The sequence below is a fragment of the Poecilia mexicana genome, unplaced genomic scaffold, assembly GCF_051168715.1.
Source record: "Poecilia mexicana isolate PSO_F unplaced genomic scaffold, ASM5116871v1 scaffold_8, whole genome shotgun sequence".
NCBI classification, from domain to species: domain Eukaryota; kingdom Metazoa; phylum Chordata; class Actinopteri; order Cyprinodontiformes; family Poeciliidae; genus Poecilia; species Poecilia mexicana.
Window position 1 is genome coordinate 1,861,888 of NW_028263377.1, and position 20,474 is coordinate 1,882,361.

A 20,474-nucleotide genomic window follows, 5' to 3' on the forward strand; every position below is an offset into this window, starting at 1 on the left:
AAAAAAAATCACAGATTTTACTGATAATCACAGAAGAAGTTTGCTGTCACGTACTCTTCGTTGTTGGTTGTCAAACGTGACAATTGAGAAACAAAGATTCTCACTAGAGAATGGAAAAACACCTATTTATTCTCTATAGCTGAAAACAAAATATCAGCAGCTTAAAAAAACATATACGGACAGGCGATGGAGTCCAACAAGACATGTAGGTCCATACACTAAGTAAAAATATGTAAATTAAGAGACTAAAGTAATACAATAACAAGAACAGTCATAATATTATGAGAAAAAAATTGTAATATGTGAAGAAAATTCTAATATTTAAAAAATAAAGTTGTAATATTAATTTTCTCTCGTAGTGTTATGACTTCATTCTTGTAATTTTATGACTTTATTCTTGTAATTTTATGACTTTGTTATTAATTGTATTATTTTTTAATGTCTAACACTCTGTTGTAGTCCAGTACATAAAATGCAAGAATTGGGTTGTAGAGCAGTAAATACAGCAGGATAATCTCTATCTGTCAAAACTGTCATTTTGACAGTAACTAAAATAATACATTGCAAAAATACATGGTTTTACCACACATAACTTTGGTCTAGTTTATTGGGCAAATATCTTAGTTCACTTGAAACATTATGGTAACACTTTATTTGAAGGGGGGTGAATAAGACTGACATAACACTGTCATAAACATGATATAACACCTGTCATGAACATGAATAAGCCTTCATGAATATTTATGACTGTTGTCATAAAGCGTCATTCGGTAAATTATGACACTTTTAATACAAAGTTGACATGATTCAAAATGTCTTTGTTGTGACAACTTGACATTAACCAAGAAATCATTACTGATATAAATTTGTTATAAAAGTATTAATGATTGCACTTTAAAAATTAGGTAACTTTATGTTATTAAAGATAAAGTTTAAACAGTAATGATTTCTTGGTTAATGTCAAGTTGTCATAACAAAGACATTTTGAATAATGTCAACTTTGTATTAAAAGTGTCATAATTTACCGAATGACGGTTTATGACAACAGTCATAAATATTCATGAAGGCTTATTCATGTTCATGACATGAGTTATATCATGTTTATGACGGTGTCATGACAGTCTTATTCACCCCCCTTCAAATAAAGTGTTACCACTTTGGAGCAAGAAGTAGAAGCTTGTTACATCAATGAAAAACAATACTTGTTCCATTGGCAGATTGTTTCACTTATAATAAGACATTTTTCCCATGTTATGAGTAAATTAATCTGCCAATGGAACGAGGGCTTTTTTTTAAAAATCAATATTAAGGAATTATTGATTTAAAATAATTCCTAAATTAAAATATGCTACATCTTGCTGAAAATGTATAAGTTAGTTTGCATCTGCTAGTAAGATATTTGCACTAGAAGCTAAATGAAAAACACTTAAGATTTTGTGAGATTTGGGTTGGCAGTATTTTGTTTTGTTGTAGACAACATGATTCTTTTTTTAATAGCCTGTAATTTTTGACAAATTTGATAGTGTATATGTTCTGTCAGTTCATGTCATAAGAGATTATGTTTCCTCTAAGCTATTAAATTAAACAATGTAAATTGAAAAGTATTTTTTAGTCTCCTTTATTAATTATTTCTCATTAAAACAAAATTGGGACAACTTATCCCACAACCAGGTTGGTTGCCACAAACGCACAAGTTGTATTTGGTGTTGCACATCTTTAGACGAAAAAAAAAACTGTGTCATAGGTGATTAGTTTAATCAGGTTCGACAAACTTCCAGCATGGGCATCTTCATAACAATCGGCGTTGCCTGTACTGCCTGAGCCTGACGCTCGTTTTATGACGTCATCACAGGCGGACACTTGTAGTTTTTAACCATACTTAACATTAACACCACAATATTATAAACAGCTTTTCCCTTTACACCGGAGCGGCCTTAAAAACTTACAAAAGACTAGATGCTAATTAGTTTTTTCCCATACATGCTAGGCTACGTGACGGTGCGGCATTGTCTCCATAGTTACGGTTAGTGTATCTTCTCCATAATGTGATATTTGAGATCTTTTTAATCATACTTACTAATAAAGTATATGAACGTTAATCTTCTTACCTTTTAAAAAGTGTTCGCTGCAAATCCGCGGTTACACCAAAGGCTGACAGTCATTATGATTGACGGCTGCTATCCATCGCTGCCTTATCTTTCCTCATTCAAAGTTATTAAAATAAAATGACAGGTTTGATTTTCATCTTTGTCTGTGTGGCTGGCAGCGCGGCACCCTAGTACCATTTTTAAGGCGAAATCAACTAAATAGAAGCGATATTAGGTTACAGATGTCTGTTTTTGGACCAGCTTAAAGAGCGCATTGGTTGTTTTGACGTCCGTCATAAGTGGGCGGAGTTCTGGAGAACGTGACGTCACCTGACTTTTATTCTGTAAGTTACTGCTAACTGTGCTTTAAAATATTGGGAGATGATAACTGAAATGGCGCAAGGTGTTTACTAACTGAATCAAACTTTCACTGCTAATATGTAACTTAGCTTTAATCAGTTTTTATGCAAGTTTATGTGAATTATTGACATTTAGATCTCTAGAGATAGTTCACAACCCTAGGTGACCAGCGGTTCTAATGTAGGGTAAAGTAGAGATTTCCATTGCTGCACCTGTGAAGTGTTCACACCACCAAACCAGTGGCTGGGGTTATAAACACACACATACACACACACACACACACACACACACGGCCAACCCACCCCCCTCCACTGTCTCAGGCTGCAGCTGCTTTCTTAAAGTCTGGCAGCCATGCAGCAGAACTGAATCAAGTCTGTCAAATTCAGAGAGACTAAAACCTTTCGGAGACATGTGTTCCTTCAAAATAAAAGCACAGACACCAACTTACATAGTTTCCATTGTAAGTGGATGAAATGTTCCCTCAACAGATGCCATTGTCTGACGACATTAGGTGGTTGGTAGATTTGGAAAGCAACTGGTTATATTTACTCAATTACATTTATTTGAGTAACTTAAAAAATACTTTTAGTAGTATGTTTACTGCAGTAATTACTAAGTAGCACTGCTCTTACTGGAGTGAAATTCTGAGTACTTTATCCACTGTGAGTAACTTCACCAGACACACACCTGCAGTTTTTGTTAAAGTTAACTGTTGTTGCAAATAATGCTAAGTTGACATTTTAATGCACTTTTAATTCAACTTTTAGTGCAACTTTACATTAAAAATGTCATTATTAATCAAATGGCACTTTATGACAACAGTTGTGTCGTTTATTATGACTCCTTCATGTTCATAACAGGCATCATTTAAATTTTTGATCAGTTGCTCAGTACTTCAGAAGTATTTTACCAAATAATTACCAAGTAATCACTGTCAATCACTCTCTGTGTGACGCTGGTCATCCGCTCCCTCTTGCTCTCTGCTGTGCTATAGCCTGTTGTGAATGCTAGGCCAGTTAGCATAGCCACTGATGACAGCAGATAAATGGTTTTCCTGTAACAATAAGTTGTTTCTCAGCCATTAGCACATTGAGAGGCGAGTACATGATGTTGACTGACAGCGACTGACAGCACTAAGACCCTTCTCCTGTGTCTGATTCGTTGTGTTTGGTTGGGAGGGGTGCAGTTCTTCACGCATTTCTTCAGCAGTAGTAGCTCAGGGAGGATTTAAAAACATTTATTTTTATATAAAAGATACAAACTGCAACTTTACACTTTTAACAAGTTATTCTTATCTCATTTCTGGTTTACGTTCTAAGGCCGAACTCGAACTTTATTCTGAAAGGACTTGGGATCGTTTCCTGTTTATGCTTTGGGGCAGCTTGACGAAACTTTCTCGGCTCTCTGGTTCTGTAAAGTTAAAGGAGTCGAGGTTTAGTCTGCCGCCGCCGGCGCCGCCTCCTCTCCGCTCGGCTGCAGGGGGACAGAGGACAGACTCTCACCACACTCTCCTGCAAGGGGACACGGGCAGGTAAGACCAGGCGGTGCGGCTCCTGCTCCCTTCTTTTCTTCTCTTCTTTCATGCACAGATCAAGGTGGGGGGAGCAGGACTGATGCTGGCAGGACTCAGTTCTCAACTCTTACCTCTCCTGCCCCTGCAGCACTGTTCCTGCTTAAGCTTTGCATGTCTTTCATCAAGATTTTGCGTGTTCTCTAGTTTCATGAAATGCACAAGTGCTTTTCTTTGGACTCGGTCTTTATTTCCTAAAGGAGTCTTCTTTTCCTCAGGAGTATATTTAGGCTGTGGTTGCCTCGGTGGCTGATGACACGGCAGGCTTATGCGTCTTTTGCCGGTCAGTGGATGATGTGGCTGTCAGCTGCCATCAGGTAACTGAAGGCTTGCATTGTTTCCTTCACCGGCGGGGGGAGCAACTCGCGGTTCTGCAAAAATAAAAGCACTAAATCCAGTTGCAGTGGACATGTCGGTGTCATCACAGCCAACTTTTACATTCTGCATGCACAGCTTATGTAACGTCATCCCAGGTAGCTCACAGATGTGCAACACAGTTACGCTTTTAAGTCAAACTCATCCTTTTGGTTCAATCAGAGCTGCTTTTGCAGAATTTTGTTTAGGTTTTAATGTTACATTTTATATGTATTGTGGGTTGGAAAAGTATTCACACTCCTTGAACTTTTCCACATTTTGTCACATTAGTATGTAGCAAGTAAAAAAAAAGGTATGTGGTAAAAAAAAAAAGTAACTGATCAAATTACCAGTCATTTAACGTTATAAATTACATCATCAGATGGACCAAAATATAAAGTTAGGTGGAAATGTTGTTATTTTAAGGACGAAGATGACAATAATTCATATAAGTAACAAAAAATAACAAAATCAGGCAAAAGAAAACATTTCCAAATCAGTTTCTTTCATTAAAAGACTTATGAAACCTGAACAAAAACGGCAGGTCTGTGTGTCTATGTCTGGTGAATTTATGTTTAGATGTTTGTTTTTCATTCAGCAGGTAGAGAATACAGAAATGTTACTCAAGTTAAAGTAAAACGTACAGTGTAGTGAAAATACTCTTTAGTAAATTTTTTCAAAAAGTTACTCAAGTTAATGTAATTGAGTAAATATAACTAGTAACTACCAAAATCTGGAATTTACTGTGAAAGATCAACAAAAAGTGGGATACAAAATGGGAAATTTTACATGATTTAAAACAGTTTTTACAAATAAAAAACTGAAAAGTGCGGTGTGCAAACAAACTTGACTTATTGCCTTCAGAAATTGCCTAATGGCTGTTAATGATTACTCTAATCTCAGTACAGATGCAGCTGCTCTGTTAGAGCCTTAGGTTGGTTCACAGCAGGACATTTTTACAAATAAAAAACTGAAAAACTGTCAATTACACGAAGTCCCTGAGAGAACCTCAGAGAGAACATGCAAACTCGATGCAGAAAAATCTTCCATTCTTCCTCCTGCAAGACAATAGTGTCACCAACTTCACTGCAGAAGGACATTTTGCTGAGTTTTCTTTCTGTTAAAACATTCCTGTTTCATGCTTTGCTGTCCACAACTCGGTGTGAAACTTGCCCTTGAAAACACTCGAAAAGGTTTTGATTCTCAGTTTCCTCAAGGCTGCGGTTGTTGCTGCAGCTTTTTCTGCTACATGTTTTCCTCCCACTCAACTTTTCATTAACATGCTTAGATGCAACACTCGTCCATAATTTTGTGTAGGACAGAAAATTACATAAAAATCCCCTTTTTGTTGGCCTATGTAATATTTTTGGGTTTTGATTATTTGAGTTTTGAAATAATGGTTTCTCATATCGCTCTGTAGGTAATAAATTTAATACCTAGAGGTATATTTTGAATTAAATAAGAAAATTCAACAACATTTTTGAAGATTTTCTAATTTATTAAGATGCTTTTGCGTTTTTGTTCCAAGAATATCCAAAATATCCATATTTATTATTAACATTACGGTGAAAAAAGTGGATTCAAACTGTTTTTAAAGTTGCTGACAACTTTGATGTTTGGCTGCAACTAACAGTCATTTTAGTAATTGATTATTTTGACACCTAATTGATTAATTTCTTTAAAAAATGGCACATTCTGCAGATTTTTTAATTCACCATTTAAGCCTTTTTATACAATATTTGGAGTACATTAAAAAGTGCAAATAAAATAAAAAATCCTTTTAAAATTTCATTCCATAAAATACAAGTTTATATTGTTACATAGTATGGATCTGCTAAAGAAATACTTGAAAGGCTCAGGACTTTGACTAAACATCTGTACACTGTAGAGCTCATTTGTTGATTTTTCTTTTTATCTTTTAATGGATAAAAATTTTAGGTGAAGCTAAAACTTGACAAATATCTTTTTTTAATCTTAAATGCAAAATGTCTAGATATTGCTTGCACAGTTTTGGCCTAATTACTAATCTGAGTTTGTTCTTTTAGAAAATTACCTTTTTTTGATTAATCAATTATTGAATTAGTTGACCATTATTTATTCACGATTGTTCTGATCAATCATTTCAGCCCTACTTGGATCATCAGTTTTATAGTGATACTGATTAAACGATGCTAAATGTGAGGAGCTTCCTGTTCTGTGACAGTTATTTTGTGCATATTAGCAGTTTTGGATCGCTGCCTCAGAGCATTTAAAAGGCAGAGTAAGAAAACCCTCTGCTACTATCTGTGTGCTCTGTTCCCTTCTCTCCTGGCTTGCTCGCTTTGTGTTGAGTCAGCTCTCTCTCTCTCTCACTAAATATTGTTTCAGACTCGAGAGGCACATTTTCAGAGCGAGGGGAGCACATCCGAAGCTCTCCCGCCTGTTTACGTTCCCACTTTTCATCTGCACTCTGTTTATTTGGGGAAATCTGCAAAGGAATGCCAGGCCTCTTTCTCTCTCTCTGTCTTTGTGGCAGACAGAGAGTTTAGTCTGAGATGTAGCTTTCTCTCTCACCTGTTTGGGTTTTCTTTTAAACATGAAGATTCGCTTGATTCTAGACTTCATATTTCTATAATGAAAGCAGAATTATGACGTTGGACTTACGAGCCATTTGATCTCCCCCCAAAGCCCAAAGTCCTATTAAAAATGACTGCCAGTTTAATGAAATAATAAACTGAACCTAAAACTGATTCATGAGCTACTCCCTAATCAAAGTGGAGGCAGTTTGGGGGAGAGTGCTGCTCTCGGAGCTAAGCTGTGGGACACTTAGCATCTGTTCACTCCACACAGACTTTACTTTGAGCCGGTCATATGGCTTTGATTAGCGTACTTTGGTTTCGGATAGCTCCACTCTCCCTGGCAGCAGCTAAAGACAAGGACATCATAATTAGCTCCAGCATTTAAAGGAAAAAGCTTCAAAGGGGACCTATTATGCAAAACTTGCGTTTTGTACGTTTTTGTACTTCCTTTTGGGTCTCTACTGCTTCTAAAAACAGACCTTACAAAAGAACCACCCAGCTGCTTTTTAGTGATAAGTTCATGTTTTTTGGTGTCTGGAAAATGAGTCGCTTCAAAAACCTCTTGAATGTCACGTCACCAATCAGCAGGCACGTCTCGTTGCCCAGCAACCCCAGAGAAGCCCATAATGTTACCCAGCAACACCAGTGGAGCTCCACCCATCACCTAGCATCCAGAGCTAGTGTTTAGTTGTTGTCTTACCATCCAGAAACCACTTGCTGCATTCATGTTTGTTGTCCAGGAGGCTCTACTAATGCTTTTCAAAATGTACGGTTGTATAAATGCGCCTCTGTTTGCGGCCATTTTCATGTGTGAGCGTAAATATTGAGCTGGGAGGTATGGTTAGCAGCAGTTTATTTGGATTTAAAGGGGCACAAAAGCAGCTGAAAATAAAACTAAGCTAAAATCTCATTATCCAATAATGATTTTGTCCAAAAAATGTAATGAACATGTTTTTTCTATAGAGCTGTCGTAACCTGTTCAAGGTAGCGTAATAGGTCACCTTTAAGTGTGAAAAGCATCACACACTGCTAACCAAGAAGATGATCATGAAGATGTTTTGACTTCATTGCATTAGAGTTCGGCCCACCTACATCACATCCAGCTTTTCTCCGTCTTTCTAACAACAAGCCTTTTCTTTTCTGCCCTGCAAGCTGCGATAGCGTTGGAGGCTGTGTGGCCTGTCTGCAGCCCAGACCACTTTCCCTGCTGGCCACGGCCGCAGCTGTACGCTCCTTTTTCACAGCTCATCCAAGCAAAACACGGAGCGGAGAGTTTTGTCGCTTTGGCCTGCTGACAAACATGCGTTTTTGTTTCACAAAAATTATACGGCCCAGAGGGAAGGTTTTGCACAACACACCGCAGGAAGATGTACAACGCCGTCACCTCTGCATGACAGCCCACTCTCAATTATATGTGGAGTAATATTTCATAGGTGGAAATGGTGCAGGAAAGTGCGTGTGTGTTGTTGTTGTGGGGGATTTCTGAGGGGCTTTGCTTTAAAAAGCTCTTAGGGTCAGCACCGGGGGTCCTTTCCTCCTCCCTCCTTCCTGGGTTTAAATAAACACAAGGAGAGTTAATGGTAATGAAAAGCATTTGATATCAAGCAGCCGAGTTTAATATGCTAACAATAAATTGTAAGCGGGGAGGAGGAGTAATGAAAATGGAGGGGAGTTTAGCTCTTTCGCAGGAAATGACTGGGAAAAAGCCAGAGGGAGGGGGATGAGAGAGGGAGTTTTTTAGTTGTTCTGCTTATGAGGGACGCCGCAACAGCACAAAGACCCATTAGTCTGCTTTTACTGTATCGGCTGTACATTACTCCTCCTGACATGAAGCAGGAGACGCTTTTCTCACAATTCCTCAACTTTCGGTTTAAAGTATCTGTTTTTATTTTTTTTGCCTTCCTCTTTTCAGGAGGGAATTTGTTCCCCTCTGCTATCATCACCAAAAGGTTTCCCATCTGCCTCTGATTACCTTTGGCTGCAGTTGGTTAACTGCCAGTCATCCGGGCCAGTGTGGCGTCTCCGCTCACTTTTGAATCCCCAAACGGCTCGGAGGGAGTGGGGAAGAAAGGTGGGCAGTTTTTAGACCACATAATAGCAGGAGTCCAACTTTTTGGCTAAAAATTGCCTCGTCAGCTAAAAAAAAAAAACAAGTCTGAGAGAAGGGCATTAAATGGTTTATTAAAAAGTCAGAGGAAATATCTGGTTGACATGAATGGTAATTGAGTTAATTGCCAGGTCTGTAATTAATAAATCTAAAACTATCAACAAAAAAATCAAATTTTTAAATTCAAAACCCCTTTTTCTTTCTCAATTATTGAATAATGAGCTCAACAAATGTAGTTTATTCCCATCCAGCCTTCAATTGTTTAAGGAGTTATTCATATATCTAATTTGAAAAATACTTCTTCAGAAACGTGGACACTGACATTGGGGACGTCTGCGTTAGCTGCTACGTGTTTAGCATGGAGATGCTACTTTCGGCTCTCATAGCTTCAAATTAGGCTAACTCCTTTTAGCACAATTTGAAAACACCAATAATCTTTTCCACTCTATTGTCCTATCAGATCGTGTATCGAAGCAAAAATTAACTCGAAAGTGGGCCAAGAAATGCGGCTTTGTCGTCTGTTGCTGTTTGCAGATTTTGCTTGTGCGTCAGATTTACGTGCGTACCGGAAGCACAACACAAAGGTTCCGGTTCGGGACTTTTGCTTGTAAATAAATGCAATTAAAATTTTAACACATTAAAATCAATGTAATTAACTAATCGAAATGAATTAATTCTCGACCCTATTATGTATAAGGAATCAAATGAAAATATGATCAAATTAATGAATAAATGAGACTCAATGTAGCTTTTTGAGGCAAATTCTAAAATATTCATACACTATTTTACAGATATGTTTTTAATATTTCTGGGTGGCCCAGTTAGTTGCACCATTGCCTTGTATCAAGAAGGTCCTGGGTTTGAATCTTTGCATGTTCTCCTTGTACTCCAACTCCCTACCACAGTTCAAAAGCATGACTGTTAGACTACTTACTCTCTCTAAATTAGGTATGACTCAGTACCCTGTATACTAAAATATTTTTGAGACAAATGTGAGGCCAAATTGGGTCACCATCGAGACACTGATCCCAAGCACAGCAGAAAATCAACAACAAAACCGCTGAAAAAGACTCATTGTAGTGGCAAGTTGAGACACCAACCTGATTGAAACCTGTGGAGAAACATATTTTCACAAATTCCAATAAACTGGAGTAATTTTGTAAAAAGAGTGAGCAAAACTTTGTTCACAGCAATATGAGAGATTGATAAAGACATAAAGACAATAGCTCCTTCTAGTTGTTACTGCTGATGTTGGCTTTAAAATCTACTCAGTCTTGACTAATGTTTGTTTTTATTTTACTGTGAACCACTCATGGAAAGAGGATTTTTCCCATGAAAGTAGAAGTCAGAGTAAAGTACAGTACTCATTGTTTGAGGCGTGAATAAGCTCCATATAGGCACACATACCATCAGCTCCTGACATGCTGTCCAATTAGGAGTTTCAGGCCGGCTGCCAGCAAGTCACTCAGCCATACAACCAAACATCAGAGGCCGCCAGCCTGGCGGTGATGGCATCCTGCTGCTTCTCTCAAATTAGCTAATTTTACCCCAGAAGCTTCACCATAATACCCACTTCAAACTCTGTTTATGGATTCAGAGTTTGCCTTCTTTTGTAATCACTCTTTCCGGTGCATGTGTCTGGACAGAGCTGTTTGTTCTTTTCTTTTTCTTTTTTTGTGTGAAACTATAAAGTGCTAAAGCTAAAACTGTATGTGTATAAACTTGAAAGGCTTGTGTTCTTTGGATGGGTCAGAAGTAGAGCTAGACAGCAAATCCAGCTCTACTATATATATATATATATATATATATATATATATATATATATCGATAGACACACAATCAGTATCAATAGATAATACGTCTGATAGAATATTCAATAATTTCACTGAACCGCACAGCATTCTGGGGGATGTAGGCAGGGGAAAGGCTTTAGCCCACTGGTGTACAAACTTTTTGCTCATTTAAATGACTGAGCACAACATTCATTAAATCAAAAAAGCAAACAATGCTCACTGTGATTTTTTTTTTGTTTTGATTTACCTGCTAAACAATAATTTTTTTTTGTATTAAATCTGTATATCATTAAACCTAAAAAGGGCTTCAGACTGTTGCCTTATTAAAAGAAAAACAGACAATTTGTAAATGTTTTGGATCTTCAAATGTTTTCTGTTTTGTTGGCCAAATTTGTTCTCACTCTAGTTGTGGTCAGAGGCCAAACAAAATCATTTCAAGGGCCAAAAACAGCCCCCGGGCCACACTTTGGACACCCCTGCTTTGGCCACTCAACCTCTGTCATAGCTAGCCAAAGCAAGGTTGGTGGAATCAACTAACTCATTCTATGGTTACCTAGCAACTCACTCATTCTATGGTTACCTAGCAACAACCTGCTGAGAAACTAGTGCAGCAACAGTTTAAGGTTTCTACACTGTGCCTCATAACTGCTTTAAAAACAAAGAAACACATGGAGTGGAGGGAAAACTATGATTAAACAGGAAAGGTCACACCACCAGTTTGGTAATATTTCAGGTATTTAAAACAAAAAACTAATCAATAATTACTGGTATTGGCTGATATAAAATGTTTATATCGTGATACGTTTGTCAGCTGCATCGTCCAGCCCTGTGTCAGACGGATCTCATGCTCTCTGTGTCTGTGGATATGTTTAGTTTTCTCTACTCCTCCCTCCTCTTTCAGTCTAAATTCGTCCCACCGCTCGCTGTCATTCACTTTACCGGCTTTCCTCCTAAACCGTTCCTCTTCCACAGGGCAGCGGAGAGAGGCCGAAAAGCTGCCAGCGCTGCTGCTTCACCCCCATTGCAGAAGTCAAGTCTGGTGTTTTCTCTGTCTATGAGGAGCTTCGCCATCGCTCAGTGACAGACAGACACGCTGCAGGTGCAGAGAGTCTCTGATCATCCTGCAGCCATGGCCCAACCGAGTGCTGAGCTGTCCCTCTGCTAGGCGACGGGGCATCCGACAGGGCAGGAGACATGTTGGGACAGAGGACCGAGGACCACCGCACTGAAGTCTGTTACTATAGCAAATACTGTAGTAACCATGGAAAAGCTATGGAGGACTGTTCTGGTCTGCACTGTCGTCATCCTGGTTGCCACCAAGTTCACAGGAGGTCACAAAGATGAGTTTTCTAAATCACAAGGTAAGATAAAGAAAAATAAAACGTACACTGGTTGAACTTTTTTTCATATTTTGTCACATTACAACAGGGCTTAGCAACCTGCCATAGAATAAAACTTGCCTAGAGCCATAAAACGATTTTCTAACTTTATTTTACTATGAAAGTTAACAAAATTAAACAATGGTTTTTGCTACTTTCAGATTTAGAACAAAATGAATGAATGAAAAGAATATAATATTGTAGAATGAGGTGAGACTTTTCTAAAAATATGGAAAATATTTATAGAATATTTACCATATAATTATAATAACTAGCTTAAACGCTATTTACTTTTAACTGGTTTAAAAGCTATTTACTTTAGCTTTTAACTAGCTTTTGAGCTAGTTAAAAGTAACTAGTTAACAGCTAGCTAAAAGTAACTATCTTTTAAAGAACTAATTACTTTAAAAGATTTAAGCTTTAAAAGCTTTTAACTAGCTTATAAGCTAAAAGTAGCTGTTGATTGGACACATTGTCACCAATATCTGATCTAGAATTTTTTTAAATACTGGTTCCAATACTGATATTAATATCGGACTGGTGCATCTCTAGTAGATATTAAAAGCAGATTTTGCAAAATAAGTTACAGAAAAAACTTCTTAAAGACCATTTCTTGTATAATCAAAAACATTTCCTTTTTGGTTTTGCAAGAACCAAAGAGCCAAAGGTTGAAATACCTGTGAAATAAATTTCAAGATTTTATTGGGAGTTTGTATGATAAAACAGCAGAAAGCTTCACATTATTTCTTTCATTCATGTTCTGTATGTGACATACATCCACTTCATTTTAACTAGTCCTTAAACCAGAAGCTTCGAAAATGTATGTAAGCAACTGAAATTGGATTTGAAATAAAACCATAAAAAAAGAAAGTTAATAATCATAATTTTATTATTTAAATAAAATAACTCTGAGTTTGACTGATAGTAGTCTAGAGATAAAGACCATTTTAATGTATTTTAAGGCTGAAGAGCCCAGACTGTTTGCTGTCATTCCAGTAAAAGAAAACAAATTTTCATGCTGTGAATTAAATTAATATAATTAAACATAAGTTGCAGAAAATAGACATAAGAAAAGATGTTAAGTCTGCCTTATAGCTAGGCTTTTTGGCACCTTTTAATTAGTTTTTGCAACTGAAGCTTAAAGACATAAACACCTTTAAAGACGTAAATCCACCCAGGGTCCATTCATCATTATAAGGACAAGACAGCCTCTGTGCATTTCCTAAGTTTGCCCTCTGACCTCTAAAAGGCATCTGGCTGTAATAGCTGGTAATGCTTCCTCCTTTAAAGAAACCTCCCCTCAGACTCTGATTTGGGTTTTTAACCTCAAAGTTGCATTCAGAACCGCCCAATGAATCAGTGTTGGACCTTTAGTTAATGGACTTTTCCTGCAGAAATAAACCCACATGTTAAACCTTCAATCTGTGCTGCTTTAGGCTTTTTAAGGTCATTGTTTACATGTTCCTGGCTGCTACTTTCTTTGGTTTCATGCATACTTCCAAAAACTAACAACTAGCCCACAAGTTTCTGCAGCAGAAACCAACTTGGAGGGAAACATATTGGTTGTCAGTAAGCTACTGGAGAGTAAGCTACTTGGTTTTCAATGCGAAAACCAAGACGTCCTGTAATTTCTAGGGTCTTATATTGTTTAGTATGTGCATGTGTGTGTTTCCTGTTGTGGCAACTTAGGTAAGTAACATGATGGGTCTGATTGCTGTGCAGAATCAGGTCAAATATATAAAAAAAAGGTGAAAAAATTAGATTTTATACCAGTTTTTCCATTGGGAGTCTTGCTCTATAGTAAGGGGTGTCCAAAGTTTTTTCAAAGGGACAAAACTGACATGTCAAAAGAACCTAAGGGGCAAAAAAGTCAGAAATTAAGACACCAGTTTTGGTGGTGTTTTTTGTAGAAAAGGGATTTTGCACTTAAAAATGGATTTGCACATTTTTGTATTAAAAGAAAGTTAATCTTGATTGAACAAATTGTTGGTAACTTTCTTTTCAAAACACATGCTATATTTAGCCAAGCTTAATAAATTAAATAAAAGTTGATTTAAGTGCATCAAAATTTGATATCCAGTAAAAATTTATGGACCAACGTGGTTCTGCTTATTATTAAAGCTTGGTTATAAAAAGACATCAACATGTTCCATTGCAATACAACTATACTCTGTACTCTTATTAAAAATTTAAAAATTGCATCTGCTTCAACCCCCTCTGCTGGACATTTTTTTATTTTTTGCAGGGCCATAAATGGTCCCTGCGCCGCAATTTGGACACCCCTGCTCTAAAGTAACCAGCTTCTGCTTTAGTGTACATACGTAACATTTCCTCTGAGATTTATGTCATAAAGGCTGTGAGTTGTAATGTAATTGGGAAGAAAAAAAAGGAGCAAAACTTTCTTTGATATATGCAACATTGATTTTTAGATGCATTCTTTCACATTTTCCTTGTAAAATAATAAAATTTCAACTAGGAGTGGGTGACATGACTTGATCATTATATTTTGTGGGACTATTGTAATAGTGATAAAAGTGACGATAAGAACTATTAATTACGCTACTTTTGGGTAACTGTACGGCCTTGACTGTGTGTCACTATAGCCTCACAAACAGAGAAACTGGTCTTGAAAAACATTCCCATTTGAAACCAGTCACATAAAGAACTGTGATTTGTGTCACTAGACTGCACACAGTAAATGCGATTTCATCATATTTTCAAGTTTATTGATATTTATTGATTTCTCTGATTGCAAAAACAGTGGAGAAAATAGTAAAATGAACGATGAAAATCTGAAGGCCACCAAAGTGAATCCTTTTAATACCTCGGCTGCACTGAAATTGAATCAAAAACAAAGGACACCTTTATCATTTATTAATTATTTTATTAAAAGAGAAATCTAAAATCTTTTACTCCCAACAAACATCAGGTCTCTTGTACGTCCTTTATATCAGAATCCTCACCCATGACCGTCAACCCAAATTTGACATTTTAGCATCCAACAAAATGAAGTTAATTACAGTCTCCATTTCTCTTGGAAGGCAGTGTTCTAGATGTTTTTCAGAGGGATTTAATCTCAAGTCAGCCACAAGAACATTAACTGAGTTATGTGCAGATGTTGGAAGATAAGGGCTGGCATGGAGTCGCCATTCCTGCTTATTTCAAACCTCGAGCCAACGGCTGCATTTTAATTCATCCGCACTAAATTCTGAAAAATGAGATTGTCTAGTAAAAACAAAAAAAATTACGTTTTAAATTGTTGAAACGCAAAACTTTGCCTAAAACATCAGACTAGGTGATAGACCCAATGAGTGTCTAACGAGGTCAAAGACTCTATAAGCAAGCGTCTTTAAAACTTTATTTTTGATCAAATTTTAGAGTTTTTGCACATGTTCTCTGTAGAGGTCATGAGCCTGATGTCATTCGCTGCATTTTCATTACAAATGTGTGCAAAACTTTGTCGATATCTAATGTCACAAAAACACAATTTTGCAATGGCGGTGTTTCCGTTACAAAAGAAATGCAACTGATCCGACGAAACACCTGGCTCCGCCCTCCATGCAGACGTACAGCAAACCCCGACAAACAGTATAATAATGGCGGTACCCGATATTTCTTGAGTCACATTTGCCTTATCAGCCAACAATGAAGCAAAGACGGCGGGCTAGACAATTCTAAGGAGTCCTGCATCACGTCTGTAAGGTTATTAGCGGAAACAACGGAGAAATAAATGATCAAGCCCAAGAGGAAAAACGATGTGAACTTGATAGCTGTGTTAGACGCATTTTGCACGTACAAACAGGTGAGTAATGACTAAAAAATAATACGGGCTTGTGAAAATCTGCCTTCAGGAAAATGCTTAAAAATAAACAGCAGCATAAAAAGGTGCTTAAATGTAGATACCGCAGTTAGTGCAGCTTATGTTTTCATGCTGCCATAGAGCTACCATTAGAATTTGCACATAAAATCAAGCATAACTTCCTTATTGATCTGGAAATGATTATGTTTTTATTATAACATTTTTATTTTAATCAGACAGAGTTGTGTTTATTTGCTTAGCAGTTAGCCTTGAGCCGTTAGGCTTGAACTGTTAGCGTCGAGCCATTAGCATTCAGCAGTTAGCCTTGAACCGTTAGCATTGAGCTGTTAACCAGATTATAACGGTGTTTAGGATAAAACAACATTTATGACAAATGTAATACCTACGTAGTTTTCTTTATTCACTTATGCTTATTTATTTTCATAATTGCTGTACGTCCGCATGTGGGGGGAGCCGGCGTCATGTCAATTAAAATCGCACTTAAATAAGTCATTAAGAAACATGCAACGTCATTATTCAACTACTTCCTCTCGATTTCTTCTTCGTGGTTTGTCTACGATAGCGTCATGTTGATCATGTGACTTGTGTGACGCGAAAAAAGTTTCATTTGCAGTTTTGCGAAATAAACCTATTTCTATACAGCCAAAAAAGCAGCGGCAAAACTTTTTATCGAAAAACTAGTTGTTTTTTTCCCCCGAAATTGGTAAAAATCGGTACATTAAGCGAATTTATTGTGCAATTATATGGTGAAAGAAAACACAGCTGGTGATTGTAGGCTTCATGAGTGGCGTAAAAAAGAATTTCCATCCAGAGTTGGATTTGCTTGTGTGCCTCAGATTATTCTGGTCAAACATCTAATTTGTTACTCTCTCTACTGGAAACATAGAATTAGACGAAAATATCATTTATTGTCCCACACTGGGGAAATTCAGGTGTAATAGTGGTTCACAAAAAGTAAAAAACATAAGAATTGAAATTATGTACTCTGATGTAGTACAACTGCATTTTATTACTTTAAAAGAAGTAAATAATGTGCATATGTATTAAACATTAAAAATACATTAACTGTTTTCAATAGTGCATCTGTGCAATGCAGAAAACAGATATGTAACAAGAGCAGAAATGTTATTTAAAAATAAACCAAACAGTGCAAATGATTGTTGAAATGTCAGCTGTGTTTAAACGCATTGATTTTATTGCGAGCTGTAATGGTTATAGAGTTTAACAGCTTTTAAACACGTAATTAAATTGATTAGTATTGAGGTTTTAGACTCTGTAGACCAGGAAGGAATTATATTATTCATAAAGATGAAGCTCTTCTTTATCTAAAAATTATTATATTAAACAACAAAAACATAAACGGATAATTTCTGGTCCTCAGAGATGATACGAATCAACTGTATTTTCTTTTCTTTTATAAAACTTGGTGCAAAAGAGACTGATCAGCGCTCTGGCCTGGAGGGAGTTGCTCTTTTCCACCCAGAGTACTTCCTTCCACTATTTTCATTTAGCAATAACTGATCCAGGGGCGTGTTTTTTATCAGCACACTAACTTCTGTATGTGAGCCCATTAGTTTGGGTGTTTTCTCCTGTTAAAATCAGCAGCCATGTTTCCACTTCTTCTTGTTTCCGTTGATGCTTCATTTCAGTTTCTCAGTAGATTCATGTTTCCTTCTTGTGTTTTATGGGTTTTCTTTTGAACGGCTAAGTTATAAGCAGAGTCAGGTAGTAACTACTTGCATTTACTCAGTTACATCTACGTTTTTTGGGGAAAAAAGTACTTTTATTAGTATTTTTTTAACCCTGTACTCTTTACTTTTACTTGAGTAATTTTACTATGAAGTGTCGCTACTTTCATTTGAGTAAATGGATGCCCTTTTGGAACAAACTATGGAGAAAATAGTCAAAAATAAAATTTCCGATAATTTTGTTTTAACATTATTAATGGACATTTATCAGGGTAACAATAAATCAAAATTCTTTTTATGATGAGAATTTTTTTATGATAAACGATATGATAAATACCCACGCCATGTTGAGATTTAGATTATTGAGTAGAAATAACTTGATTATAGCAAATAAGTCATTTCTTCTTACAAATGTTTTGGAATTTAATAAAAAACTAGAGTTGTTAAGTTTATTAACAAAACAGGAGTGCATTTTGTTAAATTAACTTAGACTAGATTGATTGACTTTTTCAAATTAAAATGACAAAAAAATTCTAAGTACCTTGTTTTATCTAAGTAAATGTCACTCAAATTTTTATTAGTGTAGATAAAAAGTGTTCTAAAAACATGTTTACTTCTTGTACATCTTTTTTGACTCAGAAGCAACAAACTATCTAAGTAGTTCTTGCAGCTATCCCGTTAAAGTCTCCAGTAAAGTTCGTTGTTATCTTGTAACGTTTCAATGTGTCCCGTTAAACAGTCTGTTTAAAACGTCTAAATCAAGTTATTAAAGCGATATACAGTAGGTGTTGGTGGTCTGGACAGACTGTGTGTGAGCCAGAGGAAGTTGATGGGAAACCCTGTGGAGGAAAAGCCTGCAACAGCTGTTAAAAAAAACACTCCACTGGTGTTTTATTGATACAGTAGACTAATTTGTGTTGGTGGTCTTTGTTATTCTGTGTGAGGTCTCAGTAATTTGCATTTCTTTTACGTGTTGTTATAACGGAGCCCTTGTTGTTTTCTCTGCAGGAGTTTTTCCTGTGCTTCAGAGATGATGCTGTTGCCGCCTTGTTGTGGTTTGTGACAGCTCTGAGTTTCAGGATTACAGCTCCAACGTTTGTGGCCTTTATGTTGTTCAGTGGGATTTTTAAGTGCAAACTTACACTTTCTTACTTTGTTTTACTTTCCTCATATATATTTATTTATTTTCTTTCCTACTTACTGTTATCTACTTTATTACTTTTACTTTCTTTATTATTTGTACTTATGTACTTTTGCTTATTTATATACAGCTCTGGATGGATGTATGAATGTATATACAGCTCTGGAAAAAACTAAGAGCCCACTGAACCCCATTAAAAACCCTGGTTTTCCCACCAAATGTTGATTTCTGAACTCTTCCTGAGTTAAAATATTAGTATTGTTGTTTGGAAATTAATACTAACTTGGTTTTCTGCATTATTTGAGGTATAAAAGCACTGCATCTTTTTTTGTTCTTTTGACCATTTCTCATTTTCTGCAAATAAATACTACATTTTTCCTTGTAATTTCAGAGACATGTCATCAGAACAAAAAGAACAATGTTCATTTTACTCAAACGTATATCTATAAAAAGGAAAATCAGAGAAACTGATCATTTTAAGGGGTGTCTTAATGTTTTCCAGAGCTCTTTATATTCCTCACTTTCTCTTTTGTTGTTCTTGTTTACTTTTATATTTGCACACTTTCACTCACATTAAGTTGCTTTCTTTCTTTTTTGATCTTATTTCTTATCGACGTTCTTTCTAACTTTTACTTTCACTCACTTTTACTTACATTTTTATGTATTTTTGCTTTTCTTTATTATTGTTCCTTCTGTACCTTTCCATTCCTATTTTACCTACTTTTAAAAAAAATTCCTTATTTGTACTTACTCTACTTAATTTGTTTTAAACCATTTTCATACTTACTTTCTTTTGTCTTTATCTCTTCACTTTTACATTTAGTTATTTTCTTACCTACTTAGTTTTACTTTATATATTGGTTCTACTTACTCACGTTTGCTTTCTTGCATACATTCCTCCTCACTTCTTTTTGCTTACTTTCCTACTTAATTTGACTAACTTTTCCTTTTCTTATCGTTTCTTATTTCGTTTCTTTTTCTTATGCTACTTTCACTCACCTTCTAACTTATTTTTACTTTCTACTATCTTTCCTTTACTCTTGCTTCCTTACTTTGACTTTCTCCTCTACTTTTATTTAGTTTTCCTTCTTCCAGCTTTCCTAAATTGAAATAAATTACAAGAAAGATAAAAAAATAATCAGAAGCAGACAAGAGACCCATGATAAGAGGAGCTGCAGAGATACGCAGCTCAGGTAGGAGAATATGTTGAGAAACCTAGCTTTAGTTGTGCAAATTTGGCCACCGTAGAAAACTAGGGATGAACACATTAATTAGAGGAAACCATGCTAGAATGGTCCAGTCAAAGTCCAGATTTAAAACCAACTCAGAACTTGTGGAAAGACTTTTTCTCTATCTAGTCTGTCTGAGCTCATCCTGTTTTACAAGAATATTGGGAGAAATTTGAGTCTTTAAATATGAATGCCCGTGGCGACATAAATAAATATAAGAGACGAAACGAGTTGCAACTTTAATTGCACTTCCTCTATACAATTATGTGTTAATTCATGTCGGTTTGTCACAAACTCCAGTGAAACAAACTGAGGATTTTCATTCTAATGTAACAACATGAAGTTAAAACACAGTGAATACTTTTGTAAGGTGCTGTACTGCTGGAAA

The 20,474-nt window shown here is 36.2% G+C and overlaps 1 protein-coding gene across 1 annotated transcript in view; it reads left to right on the forward strand.

Annotated features, from left to right (window-relative positions):
- Positions 1-3,873: 3,873 nt before the first annotated feature.
- adamts10 (ADAM metallopeptidase with thrombospondin type 1 motif, 10) overlaps positions 3,874-20,474 on the forward strand; it is a 59,891-nt gene continuing 43,290 nt past the window's right edge. The window contains exons 1-2 of the mRNA XM_088008011.1: positions 3,874-3,978; positions 11,802-12,190. Of these exons, the coding sequence (XP_087864137.1) occupies positions 12,091-12,190 (100 nt within the window). The 5' untranslated portion in view covers positions 3,874-3,978; positions 11,802-12,090. The remainder of the gene's footprint in view (positions 3,979-11,801; positions 12,191-20,474) is intronic.